Here is a 25,998-nt window from a genome sequence, read left to right as displayed (position 1 = left end):
TGCGCGACTAATATCGTATAATACGACTTTAACTTGAAGAGAGCGCGTATGCAGTGACCCGTTATGGCATTTAAAACCTGAAATACCAATGATATTGTTTCGTGGCGACAATATAACATGCAGAATCTGCATTACAATTATTGAAGTTCGTTACATTGGACGCGGGTGTTGAACGTCTATACTCTCGTGCGCTATTGCAGCCGCGGTTGCTGAAGTCTGACAAGTACAATGAACCAAACTGTGTGTGGACGTAGTCGTGGCAATAGACATAGATGCCTCGACTTCCGTAAGTTCGACGGGACAATTCTCTATGCGCACACAAACACATACATATACACATACACACCGTCTATATCTTGTCATCGAACGCAACTCGGTATCAACTTCCTGCATTCGTTCGATATTACGTCTATCGCACGAATATGTATCGGACTTACATCCGATGCTTTGTTCGTCGAGGAAAAGATATCGATTACTGACAAGAAAAATTCTCAGGCATTCTGCGAAGCTCGTAGGGGTGAGTTCTGCGACTTTATTGTCAACCGCGTGTAAAAGTTCGATAAAACAAGAATTATGCGCGAAATGTATCAAGTAATGTCAAAAGAAAAAAGATGGAAAAAAGAAGAACTTCTCTTTTTTTCTTTGTAGTTTATTTCCATAACAAATTGAATTCTCGACGAGTAACAATGTAAAAAAGTATTAAAATATAAAAAATTTTTTAAATATTTTAATACTTTTTTTTTCAATTTTCATATATGTGCGCGTAAAAGAGAACGAGAAAGAGAGCGAAAGATTAATTAATCAGTATCGATGCAATATTCTAATCTTGACGAGCCTTTGAGAGATGAAAAATGTGAAATATAATTTTCCGTCCATTTGAAGATCGTATCGAGGGTTTATCGCATTTGCACCAGGGATGCGAATAAAGCTCCTCCCAGCCTCAATTTACGTGACAATCGGGGAAAACGTGTCGCCGATGAGATGGCGAGCACCCGCCATTATGTCGGTAACGACCGACTCCGAGCTTTCAGGTATTATGCAGCAATTGGCCTTGCTTGGCGCCACGACAAGTTCGCATTTAGCATTGGGCGCCGACAATGTGACACACCAACGCACACATACACACCCATTTCAGCGGGATAGGTAGATAGGTGTAGGTAGGTGTGCCCCTCCTCTCTTGGAAATTCCGCGTTACAAACGCGTCGGGAATTCCTGGAATGCGCGATTCTTTCCGCCGAACGACCGAAATGCGGCGGAATAACAGGTGGCACGAATAAAGTGCGAGATGCCGCGCCGTAGGTAGGTAAATATAAACGCGAGGGTGCTTAACAACCACCCGCGATTCCCACCACAAAGAGCGTGAAAGAGAGAGAGAGGAAAAAAATGAGCAACGAGAATGTCGCACGTGGGAAACGCATCTCGTGTCATAAGCGAGCCGTCGAGTGGCGGAGTCGAAGATCACTATTTTCCTCGTTTTGAGAAAAACAATAGAGTTCGCGAGAGGATGCTCTCCACGTTATAAACTCCAACTTTATCGTATCTATATCCACACGTACATTATCCGTGGAAAAAAATTAAAAAAATATACATATTATAGAAATAATAAGCGCAACGAATCTCGATGACTCGTAAAAACCGCGGCCGCGTGTTTTATTTTATTTCGCGAAGATTGGCGCGAAATAATCGTCGTGTATCTCAGGTATAGCGCGACGCAACCTTAACCGGCTACGATTTATTTATAAATCGCTCTTGAAGCCGCGTACACCGGCGAGAGAAATATATTTTCGTTTTATCTCGACGTCCTAAATACATGCGTTCCGCAAAACTTTGGGAGATGCAGAGATGCGCGGGGGAGGGAAGGGGAAGGATTTTCCGAGCTGCCGAGTTATTTTCGGCAGTCGGCTAATTTGACGCGCCACCCGTCACCGCCATCGATTGGATAGATATCCAATCACGTCCGGTAATCAGAATTACCAATTTGCAAAGAGAATCGATCGATCTTATCGGGGTAATATACGCACGTTGTGTGCATCGTGAGATCCGCGAGTGACCGACAATTTCCGACGAGAAATTATTCGAAAGAAAATCTTCTCTCTCCGCGCATCAGATTTATTATAGATTTATATTTTGACGAAAGATCTGCCAAGCGTAACATAGAAATTGCAGGAAATTTCATAAAAAGAATAAAAATATAATTAATTAAAAAAAAGAATACTAATATTATATAATAAAATAATATTATATATTATATTATATCAAATACAATTTTTAAATTAAATTATTCGTTCTGTCAAAACTGGATGATCAAAACGAGATTTCACGGTATTTAAAATTTTGAGAGAATAACATTTAAAAAATGCATATACATATATATATATATATATATATATGTATAAGTGAGAAATGCGTTTTACGTTCGCATATTCTGCGTATCTGCCATTTTGGCAGGAAGATAATTGTTTGTCACGCACGTTTTTTCCTCTCTGTCATTCGCAGGTGGATATCCGGTGGACTTGTTTTTCAGCCGATATCGCACCAGGGAAAATGGGTTAATAGGCTTCAGACCACGCGGGCATTTAGTCAGGATAAACTCTCTCGTTTAAGTGGATGTGCAAATAAAATCCTAGTATCAGTTAATGCGCGCAATGCCACGCATCGTTTACTTCGTGTCACTGACGGGATATCATTCGACCGTATATAATACACGTTTCCGCGTATGATTATGCGGCCGATTCGATACCCGATAAATACACAATAATTAGATTGAGTTTACTCGCGTTATTTGTATTGGAATTGTAGAGAATTGTTTGTCAGTAAATTATTTCTTATATATATATCACGCTAATATAGTTCGAAATATAATATGTCGATATATACATACGATACGATTCAATCAAAAGAAACATGGGAAAAAGTGAATTATCATTTTCCGTAACTTTTTTACATTTTTTTATTACGATTCCGATCTTTGAAATCTGGTATCATGTCATAGTTTTGAAAATTTTTGATTAAAAAATAATACATGAAATAAGCGCCACTTTTCGAAAAAAGTTACGAAATTAATTACTAATTCAATAATTCAATTAGTAATTAATTTCTCGACGAACTATTAATTATGTATACTTATATGCGGAACCACTGATCTTTTTAGAAATTAATGAGAAAACTTTTTCACGTCAATAAAGACCAAAATAAATTTTTTGCTCGTGTAAACTTTCTCCATTTAGTATGTTTCTTGGTGTTGTGAAAAAGATAACAAAAAAGAGCACAGGTGCTTAATCCACCCCGTAATAGATCTCTCGATTTTACTAAAGAGTTTCATTTAAAAAAAAGGAATTTCATCAAGAAAGACGATTCACACGCGAAATGCATGTACATATAACATGTGTGTTGAAAGCTCGCTAAGAGAGGTCAAGTGCTACAACAAATTCCAGCCTCGTCGTCGTCGTCGTCACGCAATGTGGCAGTCGTCATGTTTGCACCTCGTATCCGGTTCACGGACGTAGGTCGGATGAGTCAGCTCGGAAAAGCATCGTTTTATTTCCGTTGCGAAAGAGGCTCGCCTCCGGCGACGAAGACGATGACGAGAAGATGCTAAGGCGCAACTTGCTCGTGGCAGTGGGTCGCTCGCATTTGTGTCAAGATCAACTAACTTTGTTCGCCGCGGTGTGACAGCGGCATCATCACACCGAATGTTATGCAGTTCGTCGGTGTGCGTCTCTCTCTCTCTCTCATATATATGCGTCGGTTTAAAAATATCTGAGATGCGCCGCTACTCTTCACCGCAACACATTCTTCTCGCCCGCCTCTTTCCTCCTCCGAATAATCCGTAAATCGAAGCCAAACATTTTCGAGACGCGAACTCGACGCGATAAAGCGTTAGAGGGATAACTCGTTTTTGTTTTAACATTTGCAGAGAGCGTTGCATATATTAATTTCCGCGTCATATAGGTTATTAAAAAATGTACGACAAACACGAATAATGTATTAATTATAATTTAGTGTTTACACTGTTCTTCTGGGATGGGGATGCCGAAAATTATATCATAAATCATGTCGGTTACAATTAGCAAACAATATTATAATTTATCAAACACGAGCTGCAATAATGACAATAATAAATATTTATGATTTAATTCACGTTTATAGTGAAAAGTAAATCAGGATAAACTAACTCTGTCATTTAAAATTGCAGAGCGTTAAATCGTTATCTCTCTCTTTCTCCCTTTCTCTTTCTCTCGCAGAATAAAAGACACCCGTGATTTAATCAGAAATATCTGTCCCCCTTACGATATAAAATGGAATGTCGCACACGTGTCGTACGATTTCATTCTCGCTCGCTCCGCACGAGAAAAGTTTTCATTACAACGCTGTAAAAATGCATGAAGCCATTTATAATGCTCAAGGGCTCTCTCGTATCTCTGAAAATAAAGCCGATACGAGAGATTTACCCCGTTTCTCTTACGATCTTTTTGAAAACTATACAAGACGCATCGGCACTTTATACCGACGAGAAATTCGTCGTTTCGGACAACAAAAGACAACCGACTATCACACCTAATCGATTTTAATCGTATTTTCAACACGCGATGTTTATGTATTAGAATTTTGTTTTCTTGTAATCTACTTTTTTCCGCATTACTCATTCAAGGAGATCCCATTATTTTTCTAGGGAACATTCCTGTTTGTATGGAAGTAAAAAATGCACGTCTGGAAACGCGAGACAATTGAAAATATGTATAACTGGCAGTGTTATTGTCTCAAACAATGATTAACGCGTCTCGGCCACATTGTCCGCTCGAATAAAATGACAACGCCATTCACGTGCATCGACAACGGGAAATGTTTATTCATTGGAAAAAAAATCATTGAAAAAACCTGTTTGGTGATGAAAGCGAGAAAATATAAATGATCCTCTATCCGGTTAAACGTAAGCTTAAACGTAAGCTTTTAACAGTTTTTTATTCTCCGCGACAATATATACGTATAACGCTCATTGTCAGTCGGTCCTTTAATGACCCATTAAAGCGCTATCTACCCTATCGTGGGTGAAGGAACGCCCGCATTAATTGGTTTCTTGCGTGACGATGGCAGGTGTCAAGGCAGATACGTCATTCGTCTGATTACACCTGAGAATAAACAGCCTTCCCGCCTCTTTCTCTATCTCTCTTTCCATCTTTTTCCCTCTACGCTCTTGGAAAATGAAATTTCCGGCGCCGAATGTTTATCTTCCTCCTGCGATGCAGCGATTCGTAAGGACACACTATTGGAGTATAACAAATATATACTCTAGCTAGCGTCTCTCACAAACAATTGACATTATTGACAATGTAATTCTAACACGCATTTTGCTTCTCGGAATCTCCGAGCTCACTGCGCGAAATGTAAAACAAATTTTTGCAAATTAATCAAAGTTAAATTGCGAATATTTGCACTGCGTTATTATTACGATTTGTCTTTGTGATCAATTAGTCGTCACGTGTTATTTCGATAAATTCTTGAACGCGTTGCATGTATTGAATTGTTATTATTTTCCTTTCGATATTACTCAACTAACTGGTTTGCTGCATGAAAGGGCTTTTATATATGATTTAAACAATGTTGCATTAATGTAACGATGGTCCATTCTGTTCGAGAAAGCTTCTCTGCTCGATGTTTGCATTACATACTTCACTTACGGAATTCAAAAGATACCTCAGACGTCATCACGTGGATCAAGAGGCAGCATACGATCTACTATAGGATTATCGATGTTTACGTATGTGTACGTATTGACTTGCTAATGATGCCAGATTTGCTATTCAGATCGACAGAGCGAGATCCACCGCATATCAGCGAAAAAATATTGAAGAGCGCTTTAAAATCCAGTCAGACGTTAATGATTACCATTCGAAAGAATTATTCGCGGAGATACCGTCTGAACTCTTTCCGACAATATTGCTGAGCATTCCTACAGCATAGCTCGTTTCTCAAACCTTTTTAAAATTGAATCGCGAATTTTTTCTCTTTTGGCGATCTCGCAAAATCCCTAATAGAACGCGAAACTCCTCGGAGTTACGAGAATTTTTGTCTCTTCGATCTCTCGAAGACTAAGTTTTAGCGCGAAGGTCTCGAGAGTTCCGAAAATATTTAAAGTACATTGAGTCTCGAGAGTCTAGAATCGGAAGGCCAGCGAGAAAGAGTATAATGCTTCGATTTTTCCGGTTCGCGAAGTTAAAGTTCGGAAATTAAAACAAAAAAGAATTGAAGTAATTTGCAAGAGAGAGCCAATCGTGTTGTGAAGGAGAAAGAGAATATATAGATTTTCCTATTTTTTATTGCATTCGCGCGAAATGCAAAATGCACGAAACGGAAAAGTTTTGTAAAACGATACTTCAACGAGTAAAATGAAACAGTCAGCTCGACGCTAAAAGCTTCTAATACGCCTCTAAAGGCCTCGAGGGAGCGTTTCACAGCTTCATTGAATTATGCGCCTGATGTTCTTCGCCGAGTGTCAATTGAGCAGTCGTTAAGTGAAGCCTTCAGATTCTCTACGGCCTGAATCCATAAAATTTATTTCGACGTATATATATAACGTTGAAAATGTATTTATAACACGCGAACGCGGAAATCTGTATAATTTCAGCGCGACAATATGATGCGGCGCGTTTCGTATTTATAAAGATAACATAATAACACATTTCATTCGATCGCAACGAAACATTTATTTATTGTTCGCCGTTTTATTGTATTATACTTTATTCATGACAATTTCATAGCCGTGAGAGTGAATATAAATTTAACCGATATGAAAAATATATAAAGCACACGCGTATATATAGTTAATATCGTATACGCGCATCAATAATTCATTAATGAAAGAATATCATTAAATGTCACAAACTATATGATACCCAGCGTCACAAATATTTTTTTTCGATTTATTTTCCGGCTCGTGCTGTGTAAATTTCATCGCTCGCAATTTGTTCGTGTAAACGCGAAGGCGTTTAGTTCGCGCGTAAGTCGCAAGATAACAAAAAAGAATAGAGAGAGAAAGAAAGTTGAAACGTCTCTCGTCAGATTTTCTATCTGCGAAATTCTCAGTCTCTCTCAGTCATTAATATTGTCCTGGATTAACTTGGAGCCCCAGGAGGGGGTGTGATTCATTAAGTAAAACGGAATCGAGTAGTCGACTCACCGAAGGAGATGAGGCCGCTGTTCAGCATAGACAACTTGATCTGACTGGGAATGGAGGCGAGACTCTGTCCAGGATTTAGGTGACGCTTTCTAGGCGGTTTCTCAGGCGCTCGGGGCGCGCTTCTGCTCCTGTGATGATGCTGGTGCTTCCTGTGCGAGTGGGAATGCGAGTGGGAACCGGCGGCGATCGAGGTTGCCCCCGTGCGATCGGAACCGACGCTGCTCAAACCGAGAACGCCGCCACCCCCGGTCGACTGCGTTCGTAGAGACGACATGTTCTGTAAAAAGTGATCGACAAAGAGAGGGACATTAATAAAAATTAATAAACTAGAAATTATATCTGTTAGGCTGAGCTAAAACAGATACAAGCGATATTTACACGAGCGAATAACACTGCACGCGAGAAATGAAAGAAAAAATTTATTCTAATTTTTTATTTATTTATTAAAAATAATTTATCTTTCTTTTATTTTTTATTTCAAAATTTTGTCTAACTCTATGTATATTTGTAACGCGATACTCTGCTTCTTTAATATTGCTAATTTATCCCCTTATACGCACACTTGATTAGATGACTTTCAAAATAGCACAGAATTTAGAAGCATTTCATAAAATTAAATATAGTTAATATAATTAAAAATATATAATTGATATAAATACATAGAATCTTCGACTGCGTTCGTAGAGACGACATGTTCTGTAAAAAGTGATCGACAAAGGGAGGGACATTAATAAAAATTAATAAACTAGAAATTATATCTATTTAGACTGAGCTAAAACAGATACAAGCCGATATTTACACGAGCGAATAACAGAGAAACTGCACGCGAGAAATGGAAGAAAAAATTTATTCTAACTTTTTATTTATTTATTAAAAATAATTTATCTTTTTTCTTATTTTTTATTTCAAAATTTTTTCTAACTCTATGTATATTTGTAACGATACTCTGCTTCTTTAATATTACTAATTTATCCCCTTATATGCACACTTGATTAGATGGCTTTCAAAATAGCACAGAATTTAGAAGCATTTCATAAAATTAAATATAGTTAATATAATTAAAAATATATAATTGATATAAATACATTGAATCTTAATGCATATGTGTTTTCGTTTGTACTTGCGCGAACAAGAAAAGTAAACATCGAAAAAAAGGTTATCGAATATTAATCCTTCTTCAATATTTACATCCGGACAGCTTGTATGTCCGAGAGCCTAACGTTAAGCGGCATTGTTTGTATGTCATGCACACTGTTTTACAGAGGATTATCATTGTCCTCGTTGCGATTCATCGCAATTCATCCTGGAGCATACCGAATGACGCTGACGAAAGCGACCACAAGAAAGCGAAAAGCATCAACCGAAACGGTGATGAGATGAAGCGTGTTGTAATCTCGCATTTCTCGGAGAACATATATTTCTAGCGACGATTCTAGCTACTAACTGCGACAGGACTTAAAGACGCTTTCGACGACGTAATTACGCATCCTCTCGCGATGAACGGGTTTATTATTCTTAATCATTTTCCGGAAGATTCCTTTTTTTTTCTCGAGCGAGTTTCCGCCGAATTTCGCAGACAAGCGTCTAAAGCTAGTAGCGATCTCAGCCTCCCGATTGACTACATTTCACGCGACATGACAGAGAATAGAGACGACCAGTACGGTCAGCTGACAACGTGACACGGGAGATTGCGCGTCGTGTTCTCCTGCGTGTTTCCCCGACGACTATATTTATCGCTACATCGTAATAAGTTAATAACCTCTTACACGTGCCCTCGCTCTCTCGGACACTAAAAGCAGCGTTAATGAGTTAAAAAAGTGCCAGTGTCATTTAATTTTAATCCGACGACTAAGTTTAACCGATAATTCGGAATAATGAAACGTCATAAGAGAATAATTATTGTACTGCTAAGGTTTCGAGAATATCTTTGAAATTGTAGTAAGCACTCATTACATTTCATTGATGTATCTAATTTTGGTAGACTACATTTTCTCTGAAATTATTATTCTCACAAAGTGTGACCAAAAATTAATACTTATGTTAATATTTAAATTACAAAAGTATTTAGTTTCGATCTGCAACAGTAGAAAGTCATACAAAATTTTTAACGTGCTAATTTTTGTTATATTTAATTATAAATAACGCGTATCTAATTAATTTATATATGTATGTATATATTAATTAAACAGATATAGATTAATTAAATACAACAAACAATGATTACAGTAATTTCCAAATAATTTATAAAATAAATTTATACATAAAGATTAGGGCCCGTATTATGAGCTCGCATCTATCTCTAGATGTACCTCTAAAGTTAGAGGCGCAGATAAATGTACACCTAAAATCAATCATATATTTATCGCACATTTAGAGCTTACATCTATCTCTTATTGTTAGATGTGTCTCTAAAGTTAGAGATGCAGATAAACTGACTTTAGTCGTACATTCATCTGCGTCTCTAACTTTAGAGACACGCATATATCTCTTAGATGTGCTTCTAAAGTTAGAGACGCAAATAAATGTACCTAAGGGCACATTTATCGAAAGTAGCATAAATGTGCTATAAATGTGGTACAAAATAGGTTTTTTAGGCGATTTCCTCTAGGTGATCCGCTAAATGTGCGCTCATAATATCGCCACATTTATCGTGACACGTTTAGAGACACATCTAGAGATAGATGTGCGCTCATAATATCGCCACATTTATCGTGATACGTTTAGAGACACATCTAGAGATAGATGTGCGCTCATAATATCGCCACATTTATCGTGATACATTTAGAGGTACATCTGAGCTCATAATACGGGCCTCTCTAACTTTAGAGACACCTCTAACTTTAGAGGTACATTTAGAGATAAATGTGAGCTCATAATACGGGCCTAGATATATAAAATTTTAAAACATTTTGCAAGATATTGATTAAAATTATATTAAATTTTCATTTTACAAAATTTTTGGCAATTTTACTGCCAAAACACATATTTCTTATTCTTATTATAGAGTCTATTGACAAGATAATATTTTATGATGGTTTTGTTCATTCATTTTACATTTTCATTCAAGTAAATGCCGTCCATGTTTTTCCGGTTTCTATTAGCAACGATGTACTTTTAATCGCATTTGCATGCAGGAAAATCCGAGAAATAATACTATTAAAAGTTACTTTACTCTGAATCTAACATAATTTTTTAAATATAGAAGATGGATGGAGTGTCGATTAACAAAGTAAGAATATAATTACAAATGCTATTCTTATAATGCCCTTTATAGTAAATTAATTCTTTTTTTTTTTTTTCTTTTATTTTTGAACATATTTAATATATTTAAATCTTATAAATACTTTTTATTATTTTACACTTCTAACGCATCTCTGACAAGTCTTTGTTCACATAAGAAAGACTTTTTTTAAAGTTTATTTTTATTTATTTTAAAACAATTTCCGCACGCAAAAGAATTCAGAAAAACTATCTCGCGGACTTGCAACTGCTACTATACGATGGAATTGAACTATTATGCACATGCAATTAGCACAAGGTGCGGAAACTATTTATTTCCCCAATGTAGTGCTGAATTTCTCTTATTCATTTTCCGCTAATGCGCAGGATAGCTCGGATTACTTCGACGAGGAAACACGCGCGGCTTCTAAGGGAAACAATTTGCGAGGACGACATTTCTCGCGAAGCTGTGTAATAAATCTCTCATGCAAATTGCTCAAAGTATTTTAATCTATTAAAATCTTTCAAGGCGAAAACATGCGCGTCAACGGGTAATAACGAGATCGTCAGTGTACACATATACAATAACGACCATGCGTTCTCCCGCTTATATCAATCAAATCGAATTTTTCAGAGAAACGCACAAATCAAAGGAGTTAATAAAAAATATAATTCATACAACTTAAATATTTAAGTTCTATAAATTACATTTTTTATTAGCTCCTATATATTATATGTATATGTATATATTAATTAAAGAGATATAGAATAATTAAATGTAAAACAAACAATGATTACAATAATTCCAAATAATTTATAAAAGAAATTTATACATGTATATGTAATTTTAATGTATATGTGCGTTTCTAAAAAGTGTTAATATTTTTTTAAGATAACAACATGGGGTTTAGGTACAACTTTGACGGAAGCATTATTTATTGTAGACTTGACACAGCGTCTCTCAATTTATCGCAAAGAAATTGAAGAAGTTAGAGAGAAGAGAAGAATGGCGAAAAGGAGACAGTACGGTTTCTTATAAAAGTATTTAAATTAACGCAACTGAGGCAAATTTTTTTCTTCGCGCATCTCGAGAAACCGTTCGATCTCGGTCGCTCGAAAAGTTTCGATCGATCGGTGTGTGCGACATGTAACGATCTCCGCCGTATAATTATCGAATTATACGTCGCGCCGATACTCGCGAGGTTTAATCCGTCACCGTCGCGTCCGATGATGGATCTCCGTTGTAATGGGGTGGAACAATTCTAACGTTGCCTGTCCGTACGTATGTGGCGTATGTGTGTTCTCGAGGAAGTTAGAATCGCTTCGTTGCGATTGAATTTGATTTCGCGAGCTCTTTCGTAATTTTTCTGCCAAGTTGAACGCGATCGAATACACAAAAATCCAAAATGACAGAATATCGTTTAATCGCGTGTGCAATTAAACAGCGATTGTATATATATGTTCGTTTGATCGAACTTCGAATGCAAATATATGCGTCAAAGCAATCCGATTTGCGCAAAGTGTAGATAAAAAAAAATATATATATATATATCGTGCATATATATATATAAAATTCAATAAAATTTTCCATCTGGTGTTTATTAATTTTTTTAGAGAGAAACATTTTTATAAATTGGTTCAGAGAGAAAAATATTCGTTTTTTTCGTTACACATATATGTAAATATATTGATTAGAATGTAGAAAAATAATTACGTGCTAGCCAATGACTATACTATATAATTAATGATTATAGTACATATATTATGAAAGAAAACGGCTCTTTACTTGCTTAATTGACCGAAAACTAGAAATAACAATTTATTTCTATCTATATACATATATATATATATATATATATATTTGAATTTCGGATCGCGCCCCCATAGCTAAATCAATTAATAATTAAGCAGCAAAGATTATGCTCGATCGAATGGAAAAAGCTAACAATGCATTTTGTCGAGCTATATATCTAGATATTGATCTTTGATAACATATTAACTGCAATTATTAATGGCGCTACTAACTTAATTAAATGATGAATTTTTTGCTTACGCATCACTGATCACCATCGGCGCTTAAACAAGTTTCGTTGAAATGTCTATTGTTCGCGATAAATTATTCGATGGATGTACTTGATCGCGTTTTGTCTCGCGTTCATAAAAAGATGGGTAATAAATTTGAACTCAAAAGTACTTAATACCAGACGAGCCATCATTTCGTTGAGGGCGGACGTATAGAAGGGCGAGAAAACCGCGCCGTCTCTCTGTCCTTTATATTCCTTCGCCAAGATATACGATTTCTTGCTTAACAATATACCGTTCGCTTCTTTAGGAATCCCCGACTTTATTTTATCGTCTGACGACTAGACGGGGTGAAGGAGAGAACGGTGGTACAAAAATACTCGCAAAACACCGACTCTAAGATGGTTCTCCATCCTTCCCCTCCTCTCTCTCTCACTCTCTCACACAGTTGGATCATTATGACTTTCGCAACCGCATACCGGATGTTACGCAATCCTTTTTTCAAGATTAATTTCTTCATATTCGTGTATTGTTCTAGTAATTTATCATTACTATTATTAGTGTGCATTATATACATAACTCTGTTATATTTGCTCGTTGATTAAATTTAATTCGGTGTCTCGTGATTTAACTTTTCGATGAATTATTCATGTATGCAACATACTGCGCCATCGGGCGTATTTCTTCAACCCGGAAGAGACTCTAGGAAAATACGCGAGTTGGATTAATTAATTTTTTGCATATACTTTGCCTGCTTTTAATAACTTTCGTCGATCTAATAAAAAAAAGTTTACGAAAAACTCTATCGTATATGAATTCCAATTTCGATTTCAAGAAAAAGCTTTTCCATTATACTTCTAAAAAAAATTCAATTTTTCAACGCATAAAAAATCAGAAAAATTTATTTTGCAAACTAACTCATTTTTGTAAGTGAATTTTGCAAGGTCTTCGGTTCCTGCTTGAAGCAGCACTCCTTTTGTAAATTTAAATGAAACTCGAAGTTTTGCTTGGCGCTCAGGCGAGGATTATAATTGCTCCCATTTGCGTTTCTTCTATTTACATTCGCGAACGTGCCCTGACAAAACTTTCGTGGTTCTTATTTGTCGCCCTGTATAAGAAGAAACGCGAGATCCTCTCTCGAACTATCGCGCTGCCATAATTTTACAGCTGACTGTATAAAAACATCAAATGTGTGGTTTCACATACATAGAAACACACATACACATCAGCACTTTCGAATAAACTTTTTTTCATATCGCGTTTGTATATGGGTTGATGGAAATGAACAGCGAGAATGTACGATCGCGATATTTATATCGCTTTTATTGAATCTAGCGGTCGCGAAAGAATCGATAAAACACTTGAGGTGAAGTCAATCGCTTCTTCATGTCAATTACGCGACTTCTGATTCTCTACGGCGATGCATTCTCTTCGTATTCCAGATAAGATCTTAATGCCATTCGATTTTTCTCCAACTAAAATAACAAAACATTGATACTTTCTTAGTCTATAATAATTTTATCTAATGGAAAAAAAACAAAATGCATGTACAGACTCATTCTTCTACATTTATTATTTTTTGCTTTCTTCTTCTCGCTCGCATCATAATTTTTTGCTGTAATAATATATTTTTTTTGTGTTTTTATATTAGACGTTATACATACAAAACGCTTATTTGCAATATAAATGTAAATAAAAGAGAGAGCACAAGAGATAATTTCAAATTAGAATTACAAGAATGAAAATTGTACATTACGCGCAGGGTCGCGCAAGTAAAAGAGAGAGAATTTTTTTCTTAAATATATTACGAATAACGCGGTAAACAAGGCAATATCTCCCGGAATATTTCGCGGCATTTCCGTCAGAAAGTTCGTAAATAACGGGAAAGGGTCCGACAGCCTCATGAGGAAAGTTCTCAAGGTTCCGCGTGGGCATCCGCGCACTCTCGTCGCTCTCGGATATTTTTAAACGTTTTGTATAAGCAGTTCCCTCCCTCCTTTCCCTGCCAAGAAAAAGCCCTTGTCTCTTTCGAAGGTCGGTTATTGACCAGTCTATCGGCCTCTGAATTCTTGTTCGAGGCTGTTATCGCTATTCCGCCGGATATAAACGTATTGAACGTGCTGACGCCAATGTTATCAGTTCCACTTCACAAAGGAAAAGTGTAACGATCGCAGCAATTTTAGCTCCGATTCACTTTGTTATTTTTGCAAAACGAGATATGTCCTCAAATATCGCTGGAAATGCATAAGGGTTCCTAGAAAAGTTTTGTAATTCAGTACAATATTCGACTCTGCACAATCAAATATTATCCGATATTATATTGCATACTGCCAAGAAAAAGTACATATTAAAATATACATATATACCTATATATTAATTTATTGAAAAATATGCAGTCTTCTATGAAACAGTATATTTGCGATTGCATGAATGGAGCTTTAGTGAAAATAAAAATTAAATATGCGACCTACTTTAAAATAATTTTAGCGCTCGAGCACACTTCTTGAAAGATCATTGAGAAATTCCTAAGATACAATTTTCGGCTTAAGTTTCCTCGTGATGTTCTAATATCATCGTACTGCAGTGTGATTCCAAAATCAATATGAAGCGCGGAAAACAAAACCCAGATGTTTGGCTCCACGTCAAGTCGACGCACGACGACGACGGAAATCATTTATTTATTCTCAGCCCGCGCCATGGTCGAATGACCAAAGCAAAATAGTATATCTGTTAACCGGAATTAATTTTGAGAGAAACTAATTCTTTTAAATAATTCATTTTAAGACGAGGGAAAAAAATATGCGGGAAAATAATATTTCAAAAAATTCATTTTCATATCTTTCAACAAATTTGTATTTTTAAAGGAAGGGCAATCCATTGATGGATTCAAAGATTAAGATGATATAATTATTACATTAGAATTTCTACTCACGTTAAATAAATATAATTACATATAGAGAAATATATAACAATTATAAATTAATTAGTTAATTTTTTCATTCAATACATATATTTATCTGATGGTAGAACAATGAATCTTGTTGAACAATGAAGATGTGAATAATTATTTTGTAAAGTACACGGATGACAGTTCGGTCATGTAACAAGTTAATCCACTGCCAAGATGGGTCTACCCTTTGCGTCTACTAGCTTAAATTCATATATCATATCGAGATTATATCTATTCATGTATCCCATTTGCACTCACTTACTCGAAGCAAATTTATATAAACAAATTTAATTTTGAAAATCAACATCATATCCCCAAGTAATCATATTTATAATTTTGAAAAAAAGCAATCGAATAAATTTGCAAAAGATATCGAGCTTAAAAAACTTTCATATTAAAGATATAAATCCGAAATTAAAATTAGTTTTCTTTGCACATATTTTTTAAGCATACATATCTCTTACATAGGAAAATGTAGCTTTCATATGAAATTCGATGAGCGCACTCAATTCGACAGCAGAAATCGCGATCCCTGTTCACGAGGAAAAATCACGTATTTCTTGTCTCTATTACTGTCAAATACAACTATCTACTTTCTCTTTTTTTATGATTAGAAGAAAATTAAGAGAAGAATAATTTTATTTTAAATAGAGAGAATTTATTTGTGCTATAAATACTGTCTAATATAAGTATTCTAGAAATATATCTTTGTTTCTTTTTTTTTTTAGAATTTTTTATACGAATCAGTCGTGAGATATTTTCTAGAAGCACGTTTGTAAATTTTTCGAAGATGTTTCGCGAAATCTCCGCGAAGTGACATAATCCCGACCGTAATTACAACTTGATTGTCACCGTTACGAGCATCAAAGGACGTGATTAACGTTACCTTTGAAATCCGATCATGATAAGGAGAAAGCGCGTCGCGTTTCTAAATTCGAGAGAACGGGGCGCGACGCGGTCGCAAACCGACCTGTAAATTCTGGGGTTGAATCGTTTTCACGCGCTAATTAACAAAACCGGATTGCGTCCCCGCGAGATTCATGCCGCGTGTACCCCAGCGATTTATCACTGAACAATAACCGCGTAAACGGTTAAGCCGGAGAGTTACAGCCCTCTCAGGCTGGTTGGTCGCTCTTAATGCTCGTCATCGACTGAATACTCGTCGGATTTATAGGGTTGCAGGAATGCGTGCGAATATACACAATGATCATGTGGAATTCGTATATATACATATATTTAAGCCGCTCTGTAGAATTATATTCGTATATAACACCAGTAATTCGAAATGCTCTCTTTTTTCCTTTTTATTGCGACATGCGATTGCTTTAAGTATTATTTTATATTTAAATAAGTGATAAAGGAGATGACCCGTAAAGAAATCGACGAAATTTCTCATTATCGCAAAAGTGAATTTTGAAACTAACTTGAATAATTATGCAAAAATTAATTTAATTACACGAAAAATATAATATATTATATTATATATCAATTTTCTCTCTTTCTCTTTGTCATTTTTTTTACGAAATATATATACAGGGTGTTAAAAAAGTGGCGGATACGCTGTATAGAGGTGAATTCCTGAGGTTATTTGGAGACGATTTTTCCTCAGTGAAAATGTCGAGGCACCAATAATTTTCGAGTTATAAGTAATTGAAAATAAAGGGCTTCTCGTAAACTAAGTATTGTGGAATTAAAATATTAACAAAACTACATTCTTCAATTAATTTCAAGTCGACTTTAATTTAATAGAATTTTAATTTAAGGCTTAGTTACCAAGATATATGATGGCAAAAATTGGGAGCTTGCAAAAAATGATGACTTCTCTCGACATTTTCGTTGAGGAAAAATCGTCTCCAAATAACCTCAGGAATTCACCCCTATACAGCGTATCCGCCACTTTTTTAACACCCGATATATATATTTAATTTTAATATTAAATAAAAAAAATCTTTATAAAAAAAGCAATTTCTCAAAAGACTTTTAAATATATATTTTTATCATAAAAAAAAAATTATTGTACAGATTTGCTGCTTTTTTTGTTAATGACATTTTTTGTAATTTTATCCACTTAAGCATTCCATACAATAAACTCTGTTGCTTGGTAAATTTGCGTACATAATATAATCGGACACGTGTAGCAGGCAACGCGGCGAGTAATTTAATACCATTCCGTTAATTATGCAATTTACTGTCGTAATTTCGCATGATATACAGTACATCGCATTCAGCGCGCTTCTCACGATAATCATTAAATAAGGCAAACATTTAGAAAATTACGATAACAATGCACGAGGAGGAAAATATATGTATATAAAATTTACGACAAGAGATTATAGGATCCCCTGTTATTTATAAATCCTCTTCGCTATCGAAAACTCACGGTGATCGATCAGAGGCGATATTTCGTCTTATTACCGTGACTTTTTTTTCCTCTCTCCGCGTCTATATAAATCACCCTCCGATTCCGCGTATAATCGCTCACGCATATACTCAGATTACGCGGCCTAATAATTTAAGTCGCGTGTGAATCGGCATACGGATGCACGGAATTTCGACGAAAATAATTTCGAAGTGAGACAGAGAGAGAGAGAGAGTAGGAGATAAGAATTGAGCGCGGAATTAATGTTTCGGTGTACATATATCAGTATCCGTCGCGAAACACGAAAGCCGACGATAAATCCTGCGAGAAGTGCCCACGAGATATATAAGGCGGGCATAAATATATAAGGACGCGCAAATAACTGACATTTTTAACCGACCGATTCTTCTCCTTCTTCACCCTCTTCCTCCCTCGTTTTTACACTCATCGTTGTCAGTTACCCCCTGCGAAAAATCGGGCGATACATTGAACGTCATTTCACCCCTTACCCTCCTTCATCTCCTCTCTACTCCTCTTCTACTCTATCTACTCGTACATATATATCCGAAGCATTTCTTTCGCTCGCATTCGTCGGCAAATGTAGCCGCTGATGCGAGTAAATAAGGTGATAAATTTACGACGGTGAATTTCTTTCTCCTATTATCCCCTCGGCATAAACATATACTCGCCAATTGTCAAATACTCATTTATCGTCGGAATAAGTCCCGACATCGAGTGTTCGGTTCCCTTAATTAAGACACTGAAGTCGTTAATCATATGTTCCTTCATTGTCGCCAGGATCATTTATGACGCGATATAATCGTTTATTATTTCCTTTGTTAGTACGAAAATTAACAACATTCAGCTGTCGCTTAGCGATGATGGATCAATCGTCCATGTATAAATATTATTGTCGCGAACGATATAAAGTTTACGGTCTATCAATACTAATGACATAGAATTGAAAATCAATTATTTTACTTTATTGCCTTTATTTCTGTAGATGTCTCACTTTGAAATCACTCGAGTAAACATTAGACGAAAGATTTGTCGACAATTGATGCGACACTTGCTGCCGCAACCACGTGAAAACTATTGTTCGGATTTCTCTTCTACTTCTGAATATCTAACAAGTCGTTTCTAAGGTGGAGAAATTCTCAAATTTTGAAATTTGCAGATCTTTCTGAAACGAAAATCTTTTAGTCATTTGACGCACGCAATAGGTTCAATAAACTTTTATATATTTACAATATTTTTTATTATACATATTATATTTTTTATATTTTTTTATATTTTTTTATATTTTTTATTTTCTATATTTTTTTTATATCACATAACAAAAATAACGTGATTTTTATCATAATTGTATAATATATGATATTGATTTAAACACTTAATAAGCGATTACGAATGTGGAATTCAGTAGTAACTGGGAATAAATTATGAGCCAAGTATTTTTCACGCGATACATCAGCAGAAAATATTGCCAACCCAACGAGAAGTAGTATATCTCGACTTTTCTGACATGTCTAGACCTCTCGTCGTTATTTTTACAAGCCGTGTGTGTGTGACACTTAAATCATGTGTACGTGTGATATGCAACATAAAAAGGTTACATAAAAGGATCGCATTATAAATTTTAATAATAATATTATAATTTCAATAATAAATTAACGAAAATAATAGATTCTGAAAAATATTAATATCTTCGAATGCGTTCCATCTCCGTTAGAGAATTTGTTTCACTAGAGTCTCTCCATTAAAATATAGATTTTAACTTTTCTTACCCTTGATTGTACCATTTCCAGTTTATTGCAAAATTATTGATTTAAAATCTTTAATTTACACGAGAAATAAATAAAAATATAATTTTGCAACTGTTCGATAAATCTTCTTCAACGAAATATTTCAACTTCGTGTTTATTGAAAAATTTCTGATTTGAAAAAAAAAAGAAAAAGAAAAATGTCGCGCAAAGCTCTACTGCTACGTTCGATATAAGCAGACGTTTGTGCGATGGCATACCAGCGTCGGAGCCGTTGCACTTTTATACGCGTCAACGTCGAGAGATTGATGTCGACGAGATTTCGGCGAGAGGACGTTTCGCAAAAGCATGGAAGCGAGACGCGCGCGTTATACTTTCCTTCACGTATATCGACTTGCGGAGGAAAGAAATATCTCTCGCTTCGAAAACAATATTTTCTCTCAAGGAATTATTTCTCGCAATTTTCTCGAATGAGAAAAAATTATGATATATCTCGCAATATCTGACAGATAGATGTGTATCACGATCGCGCGATTGTTAGTACACACTAATAAATATCTCTCGGAAGCAATTATCTTTACGACAGTAATTTCGCTGTAGATGCAACTGGACGCAAAATTTATTAATTAATTCGAAAATAAGTTAATTTATATTATAATCGGCAAGCGACATAAAATACTACATTTTTTTAACTTAATTTATTCAAAACCACGGTCTGTTGAATAATTTGTAACTCTGTCTAATTATGGTCGAAAAAAATTGCACCTTGTCGAAACTATATGGAGATTGTTCGGTACGATATCTCTGAATCTCGACTCGATGAATGTCAGCACATGAGAGATCTTCGCGTGACGTGCCAGCATTCGGAAGCGTTATATTATTTCATCGGACATAATTTTCGGTGCCCACGGAGAGAGAAGAAACGCCATCGTTTTCCATCGTTTCGACACATTGCGAGATAAACTCGATAAATTTTTATTGTGAGAAACCGATAAAATCAACAATCTTGCTTTCTCTTATTTTTTGACACAGAAAATTAAAGACTAAGATGACATGTATGATATCAGGCAGCTTATTAAGCCAATGATTATAATTAATTTTCTTCCTTTGTTATCATCTCTCTCGTGTTACGCGAGAATTAAAGTAACTTAAGGTTCATGATTGAAAACGGAGCGGAGAGAATTGGCCGAAAATTGATTAATTAATATTGAACATAAAAAAATTAATTAATTAGACCGACATACGCGATTAATTAAGTCTAATTCTTGCTTATCTATGATTTACGGACGACGATTAACGATTAACGATTAACGATTTAGTCAACGTTAATCCACCAGCTCTAAAATCTCTCGTTGTCCCCGATGTCTGACCAAGCGCGATCGCTATCACTTATTCCTGAGCACTCGCGAAGAAGTTGACGCGTCACTGTGTTACTCTCTCGTCCTTCGTAATTGCGCAATTTTAATTAGAAGATTTTCCGCGCAGAAACATGCCTTACATATATATACATATATATATTTAAATATATATACGAGAACATTGAGAACATTCCGCTCGGCGCCATGCCGAGTCTCGCGCTTTTGCGAGCCGCCGTCTCGTCGTCGTCGCCACGCAGTTACATCATCGAAAACAACGCGTCGCATATATTTCCTACCCGATGGCGAGGCAGATGGAGGAGAAAGGAGGAATGCGAGCGTAACGAATTATATCTTCGCGAAATTTACGGCACGTTAGCTCGTCGCGAATTTCGCCTTTCCCGTTTCGCCTCGAACAGCAACAGTATAGAGAAAATACTGTATGGGATGGAAAATTATAAAAGATTTTTTTAAAAATATTTAACCCTGCGGATGTTCACCCCAATAATTTTTTTAGATAAATTATAAATCACATAATTCAGATTAATAATATTATTGTAAAAATCTCTTCTCGAGATGTATGAAGAAGTTTTCTCTGATTTTTTTTTATATTTGTGTTATCGTTGTGTCGCTATTTTTTTCATGTATCGATTTATTTATTACAATTATTATTAATGTATTTTTATTTTATAATGGGAGATGCATCGCGCTTCTTTCAAACGCACTTCTTCATCGTTATCTTTAAAAATGTTTATTGTGATACCAGCAGCTTCTAATGATCTATAGAGAAAAATATATCAAATAATAATAATATATATAATAATAATAAATATATTAAACACGCGATACTTTTTCTAGTAAGATGAAGAAACTTTTTTCTTTGCCAAAATTGCATGAGTTTACTTATACCCAATTTTATCGCTCGCCTGGACGGCATACTTGGCGCACTTTACATAGAGAAACATAATCATACGTCTTCCGCATACATCGTTAAGAGTTAAATGCGGGAACGTGACTTCGCTAAAAACCGCGAACCCGACTAGTCACGTTCGGCATTTCTAGTTGCCGCCGCGCGCAAGCACCATTCCCCTCATTTGCACTAACCCAAACAAAGCTTTGACACTTGCTCCGGTCCGCACCACCACTACTACTACCCCTCATCTCTCTCTCTCTCCCGCCTCTAATTCATTTCTCCACAACCGGAAACACGCGACGTCTACTATAACACATATACATAATACACCGGGTGGCTGTAACGTACCATATGACGCGGCTGCCTGCGAGTTTGACAAATTACCCCGACTTCTCCCCCGCGTCTCCCTCGTGCGGTCCTTTTGGGATGTCGGGCGTCTTGGGAAAGAACGATCTTGGCTTTTCTTCTTCTTCTTCTTCTTCTTCCACTCCCTCTTCCTTGATCAGCAACGTGCACCACCACCCCAATGTCAAAACAACAACCCCCCGGAGACGATGACCACCCCCGTTGCGGCGCAACGTGATGCGATCTCGCGCGTTTAGATCCCGGATCGGCCCGGATTACTGACGATCGATCGATTGATCACCTGGATCACCCTCTCGAGTCAACGATTAGTTCCTATGCGTTGCGTGCGGCTATTTCTCTCTCTCTTTCTCTACACTGATCACTCATCCATCATCACCATCACCATCACCAGCGGCACGACACGACGACGGGCGGCGATGACGACGACGACGACGATGACGACGACGTGGACGATCGCGAGGTCGGTGGCGGACTGGCGCGGAACGGCACGCGAGTCACCGTCGACGACGAGTCGAGTCGCTCTGACGAGGAGATCCTGGGGGGCCGTCAGGCTGGCTGGCTGGTGGCGGGTGGGACGCGAGGTGGGTCGCCAGTGGAGAAAGAGAGAGAGACGTAGAGCATCAGAAGGTAAGAGGGGGAGAGAGAGAGGGGGGAGGAAGGGACAACGGCGTCGGCGTCGGTTCTTCGCCGAGGGCGTGGTCCTGATGATGAGCGCGTTGTACCGGAGGCAGAAACGGGAGAGAGAGCCGGGTCCAGATGCTGACCGCTGATGCTGACCGACTACTCGGCGGTCTCGCGCCGATCACCGGCGAGATGTTCGCGCGGTGACTCCTGACCGAGAAAGTGGCCGAGAGTCTCGATGCTCCGATTTCGTCTCTCATTGTAAGAGAGATTTGCTAGCATTATATAATTATTCAATTTATCGCAAACGACGTCGGATCAGAAATTGCATAACTGCTACGTAAACTCTTTCTTTCTCTTTGTGTTATATTTTTTTTATAATATTTTTCTCTCTATTATTATTATATTTTCTGAATCGTACTGCTTTCGTGGAGACTTTTCTACTTTGGAGTCTATTGAGAAAATAATTGAGAAAATTTGTTATTCTTCGTATTTCAACGATATTCTGATATATCTTTGATGCTCCATCTAAATCGATAATAATAATAATATACATAATCATTAGCTGACGAACCAGCTAAAAAGCAAGTTAATAGAAAGAGCGCGTCGTCAAAAAAATCAAAGATCTTTGCACACCGATCGAAAGATCCGGGATAAATGCCCTCCTGAAAAATTCCCGTAACGTCGACGAAGATTCGTCTTATTCCGAACACGTTACTGTTATCTGTTCTCGTATTCGTTTGCTCCAAGATTCCGGAAAGGGCGATATAAGGTGCGCATTCGTTATCGTCGTGTTTCTTATATACTCGCGGAGGAGGAAAACAGAAAACAAGGGATGAAATATCGTCGTTATACTTTGCATTCTTCACTCTCTTTTTCCACGCAACTTGCGTGGCACCCGTATTCTTCGCTCGCCGCGAAGCGAACGACTTCATTTAATTCCCGATGTTCGAGATTTCACGGTGTTTTTGTTTCGCGAACAATGTTTCATTAGTGCGCTATATACGCGTTCGTTATCATTAAACGACAAATGGCACGACGGGGAACGCGTTCGCGCTTGCCCTCTATTCGTCGTTTCGGAGTCGTTACACGAGCTTCGCTAGAACAGAAATTAATCAACGTTGTTGTATAAATCCCTTTTCCGCTCACGTTGTTTTATCACCAACGGATTGCGTCGTAGCGCATGTTCGTCGTAAACTAAGATAAAAAAAAAGCAATTACCCCCGCAAATGGCGATGTTTTCCGCACGTGTTTATATATGTGCGCCTAAGATGGACTTACGCATCATATATGAGATGCCATAAATCTTTACACATACAAATTGATATCATAATTTTTAGTCTAGCAAGCATAATATCGTGATAAATGTTATCAAAGCAGAGAGAAAGAGAGAAATTTATTAGAATAAATTGGAATCTATAAAGCAAAGTTTATACGAGAAGAAATTCTTTTCTTACGAGAACAAGGAAGAAGAGAATGCATAATTCTGTAGATTGATTTCGTTCATTTTTTCGACAGCTGGAGAATGTGTGTTTGCCAATCGTAATCGATCGTTCACTCTTGAAACCCGTAGATTGCACAAAGCTGGATCATTTCCATCTTAAAAGCCTTCCTAATTGGAGCGATATTTGCAGATCGCTTGCGATTTCGCAATCGTTTGCGTAAGAGAACACTCTCACTCTCCGTTAGGCGTAGAATCTATTTTTAAAAATGTCGATATTGATCGCTCATCTGTGCCGTAAATTCGATTCCGCGTGTAAGTATATCATATCGCGCGATTGATGGTCACAGAGAGAGAGAGAGACAATGCAAGGAAATGGCAATTACGATCTCTTGTAATGCAATTGTGTCTCGATGGGTCTGAGAGCGTCGCAACGCGAAAGTTAGCGCGCAATTAATACTCGCACAGAGTTTCGTTCTGCTGTTAGAAATGGCTAGCACATCTAATACATAAATTATTCTGATCTTCAGACAATGCAGATATTACAATAACAAATAAAAAATTAATTTATATATATATATATATATATATATATAAATTAAATTTTATATATATATATATATATATATATATATATGTGTAACAAAGATCTAAGAATAGAGAACGCAAAAGATTAATGTAAGATACATTGAATGAACAGGAAAAAAAAAGTTTCAACGTTACATTGATATAAGAAGTTTGCGAAATAAAGTCGTAAAGTTGTAAATAGAATTGTATATACTTTCGAGATGATTTCTATTAATCAAGATAGTCGCAATTGGCGCAATTCGATATACTTCTTCCATTTCTAGAAAGAAGTTTTCCAATTTTCTTTCTAGAAAACTGATATATAATATATAGCATATTCCAAAGTTAAACAATCAAACTTTACCAGTATGTTCCACGGGTAAAAATAAGAAAAAATGTTATATAAATATTGGTCTAAAAAATGCTTTAATTAAAAAAATTTATAATAAAAATATAAAAACCCAATAGCTGATGGTATACACGGAGAAAATTTTGCAGTTTTTGCACAAATTATATCTGAAAAATACATTCTTTTTTACAACATAAATTGTATAGCTGGAATATAACTGGAATATTTATTACTACAAAAATTGTAAATTATGCATTTATTTTACTGTTGGTTTAGCAATTATGCATTTATTTGTGCATAAAATATTTGAATATTATATTCCTTTGTAAAATATAATACATATGATATAATTGAATAAAAATATCATGATTTCTTTTATATATTAATATGTTCTACGATTACAAAAATTATAATTAAAATATTGTAATTTTTATTATAATGTTTTCTTCATGTATAACAATGTAAAAATAAATGTTTATTTAATCCTTTTCTCTCTAACTCGATTTTTATATATATACAGGATTGAATAAAAAGACAAGAAAATTAGTAGTCTGTAGTATTATGAATGTAAATGCAATTTAATGCAATCGAATGCTGTTTTGTGAACAATTTCTCTTATTGATGCGTGAGCGGTTACATGTCGCAGCTACCTAATTCATTTTTAATATTTCATTTAGACAACAAAGATTTAACAATGAATAATTCAAATATGTATTTTTTTAAAGTTACACAAACTAAGAGCCTCTCTATCTGGCATTCAATTATTCGCATCAGCACTTTATCAGTTTTCGGAAATAATAAAAGTATTATAAAATGTGCGTTAAATTCTCTCTTTTGAAGCACCATTCACAATGATCGCCATTCATTCCGGAGCACAAAACGCAATCCCTTGCGAG

At 36.1% G+C, this 25,998-nt stretch overlaps 1 protein-coding gene across 2 annotated transcripts in view; it reads right to left on the bottom strand.

The window, feature by feature from the left end:
- The window catches only part of Ptp36e (protein tyrosine phosphatase 36E), a 68,872-nt gene extending 46,235 nt beyond the window's left edge, over nucleotides 1-22,637 (bottom strand). For both annotated transcript variants that reach the window (XM_083042735.1, XM_083042736.1), the window contains exons 1-2: nucleotides 22,107-22,637; nucleotides 7,178-7,454 (exon numbers count right to left, since the gene is read on the bottom strand). In XM_083042735.1, the coding sequence (XP_082898861.1) occupies nucleotides 7,178-7,454; nucleotides 22,107-22,109 (280 nt within the window). In that variant the 5' untranslated portion in view covers nucleotides 22,110-22,637. The remainder of the gene's footprint in view (nucleotides 1-7,177; nucleotides 7,455-22,106) is intronic.
- Nucleotides 22,638-25,998: the final 3,361 nt, after the last annotated feature.

The sequence above is a fragment of the Prenolepis imparis genome, unplaced genomic scaffold (assembly GCF_030444845.1).
Source record: "Prenolepis imparis isolate NDT839.2.m4 unplaced genomic scaffold, iyPreImpa1.0 SCAF_7, whole genome shotgun sequence".
Classification (NCBI taxonomy): domain Eukaryota; kingdom Metazoa; phylum Arthropoda; class Insecta; order Hymenoptera; family Formicidae; genus Prenolepis; species Prenolepis imparis.
Note: the sequence above shows the minus strand (reverse complement) of the source record. Positions and strands in the feature narration are given on the sequence as shown.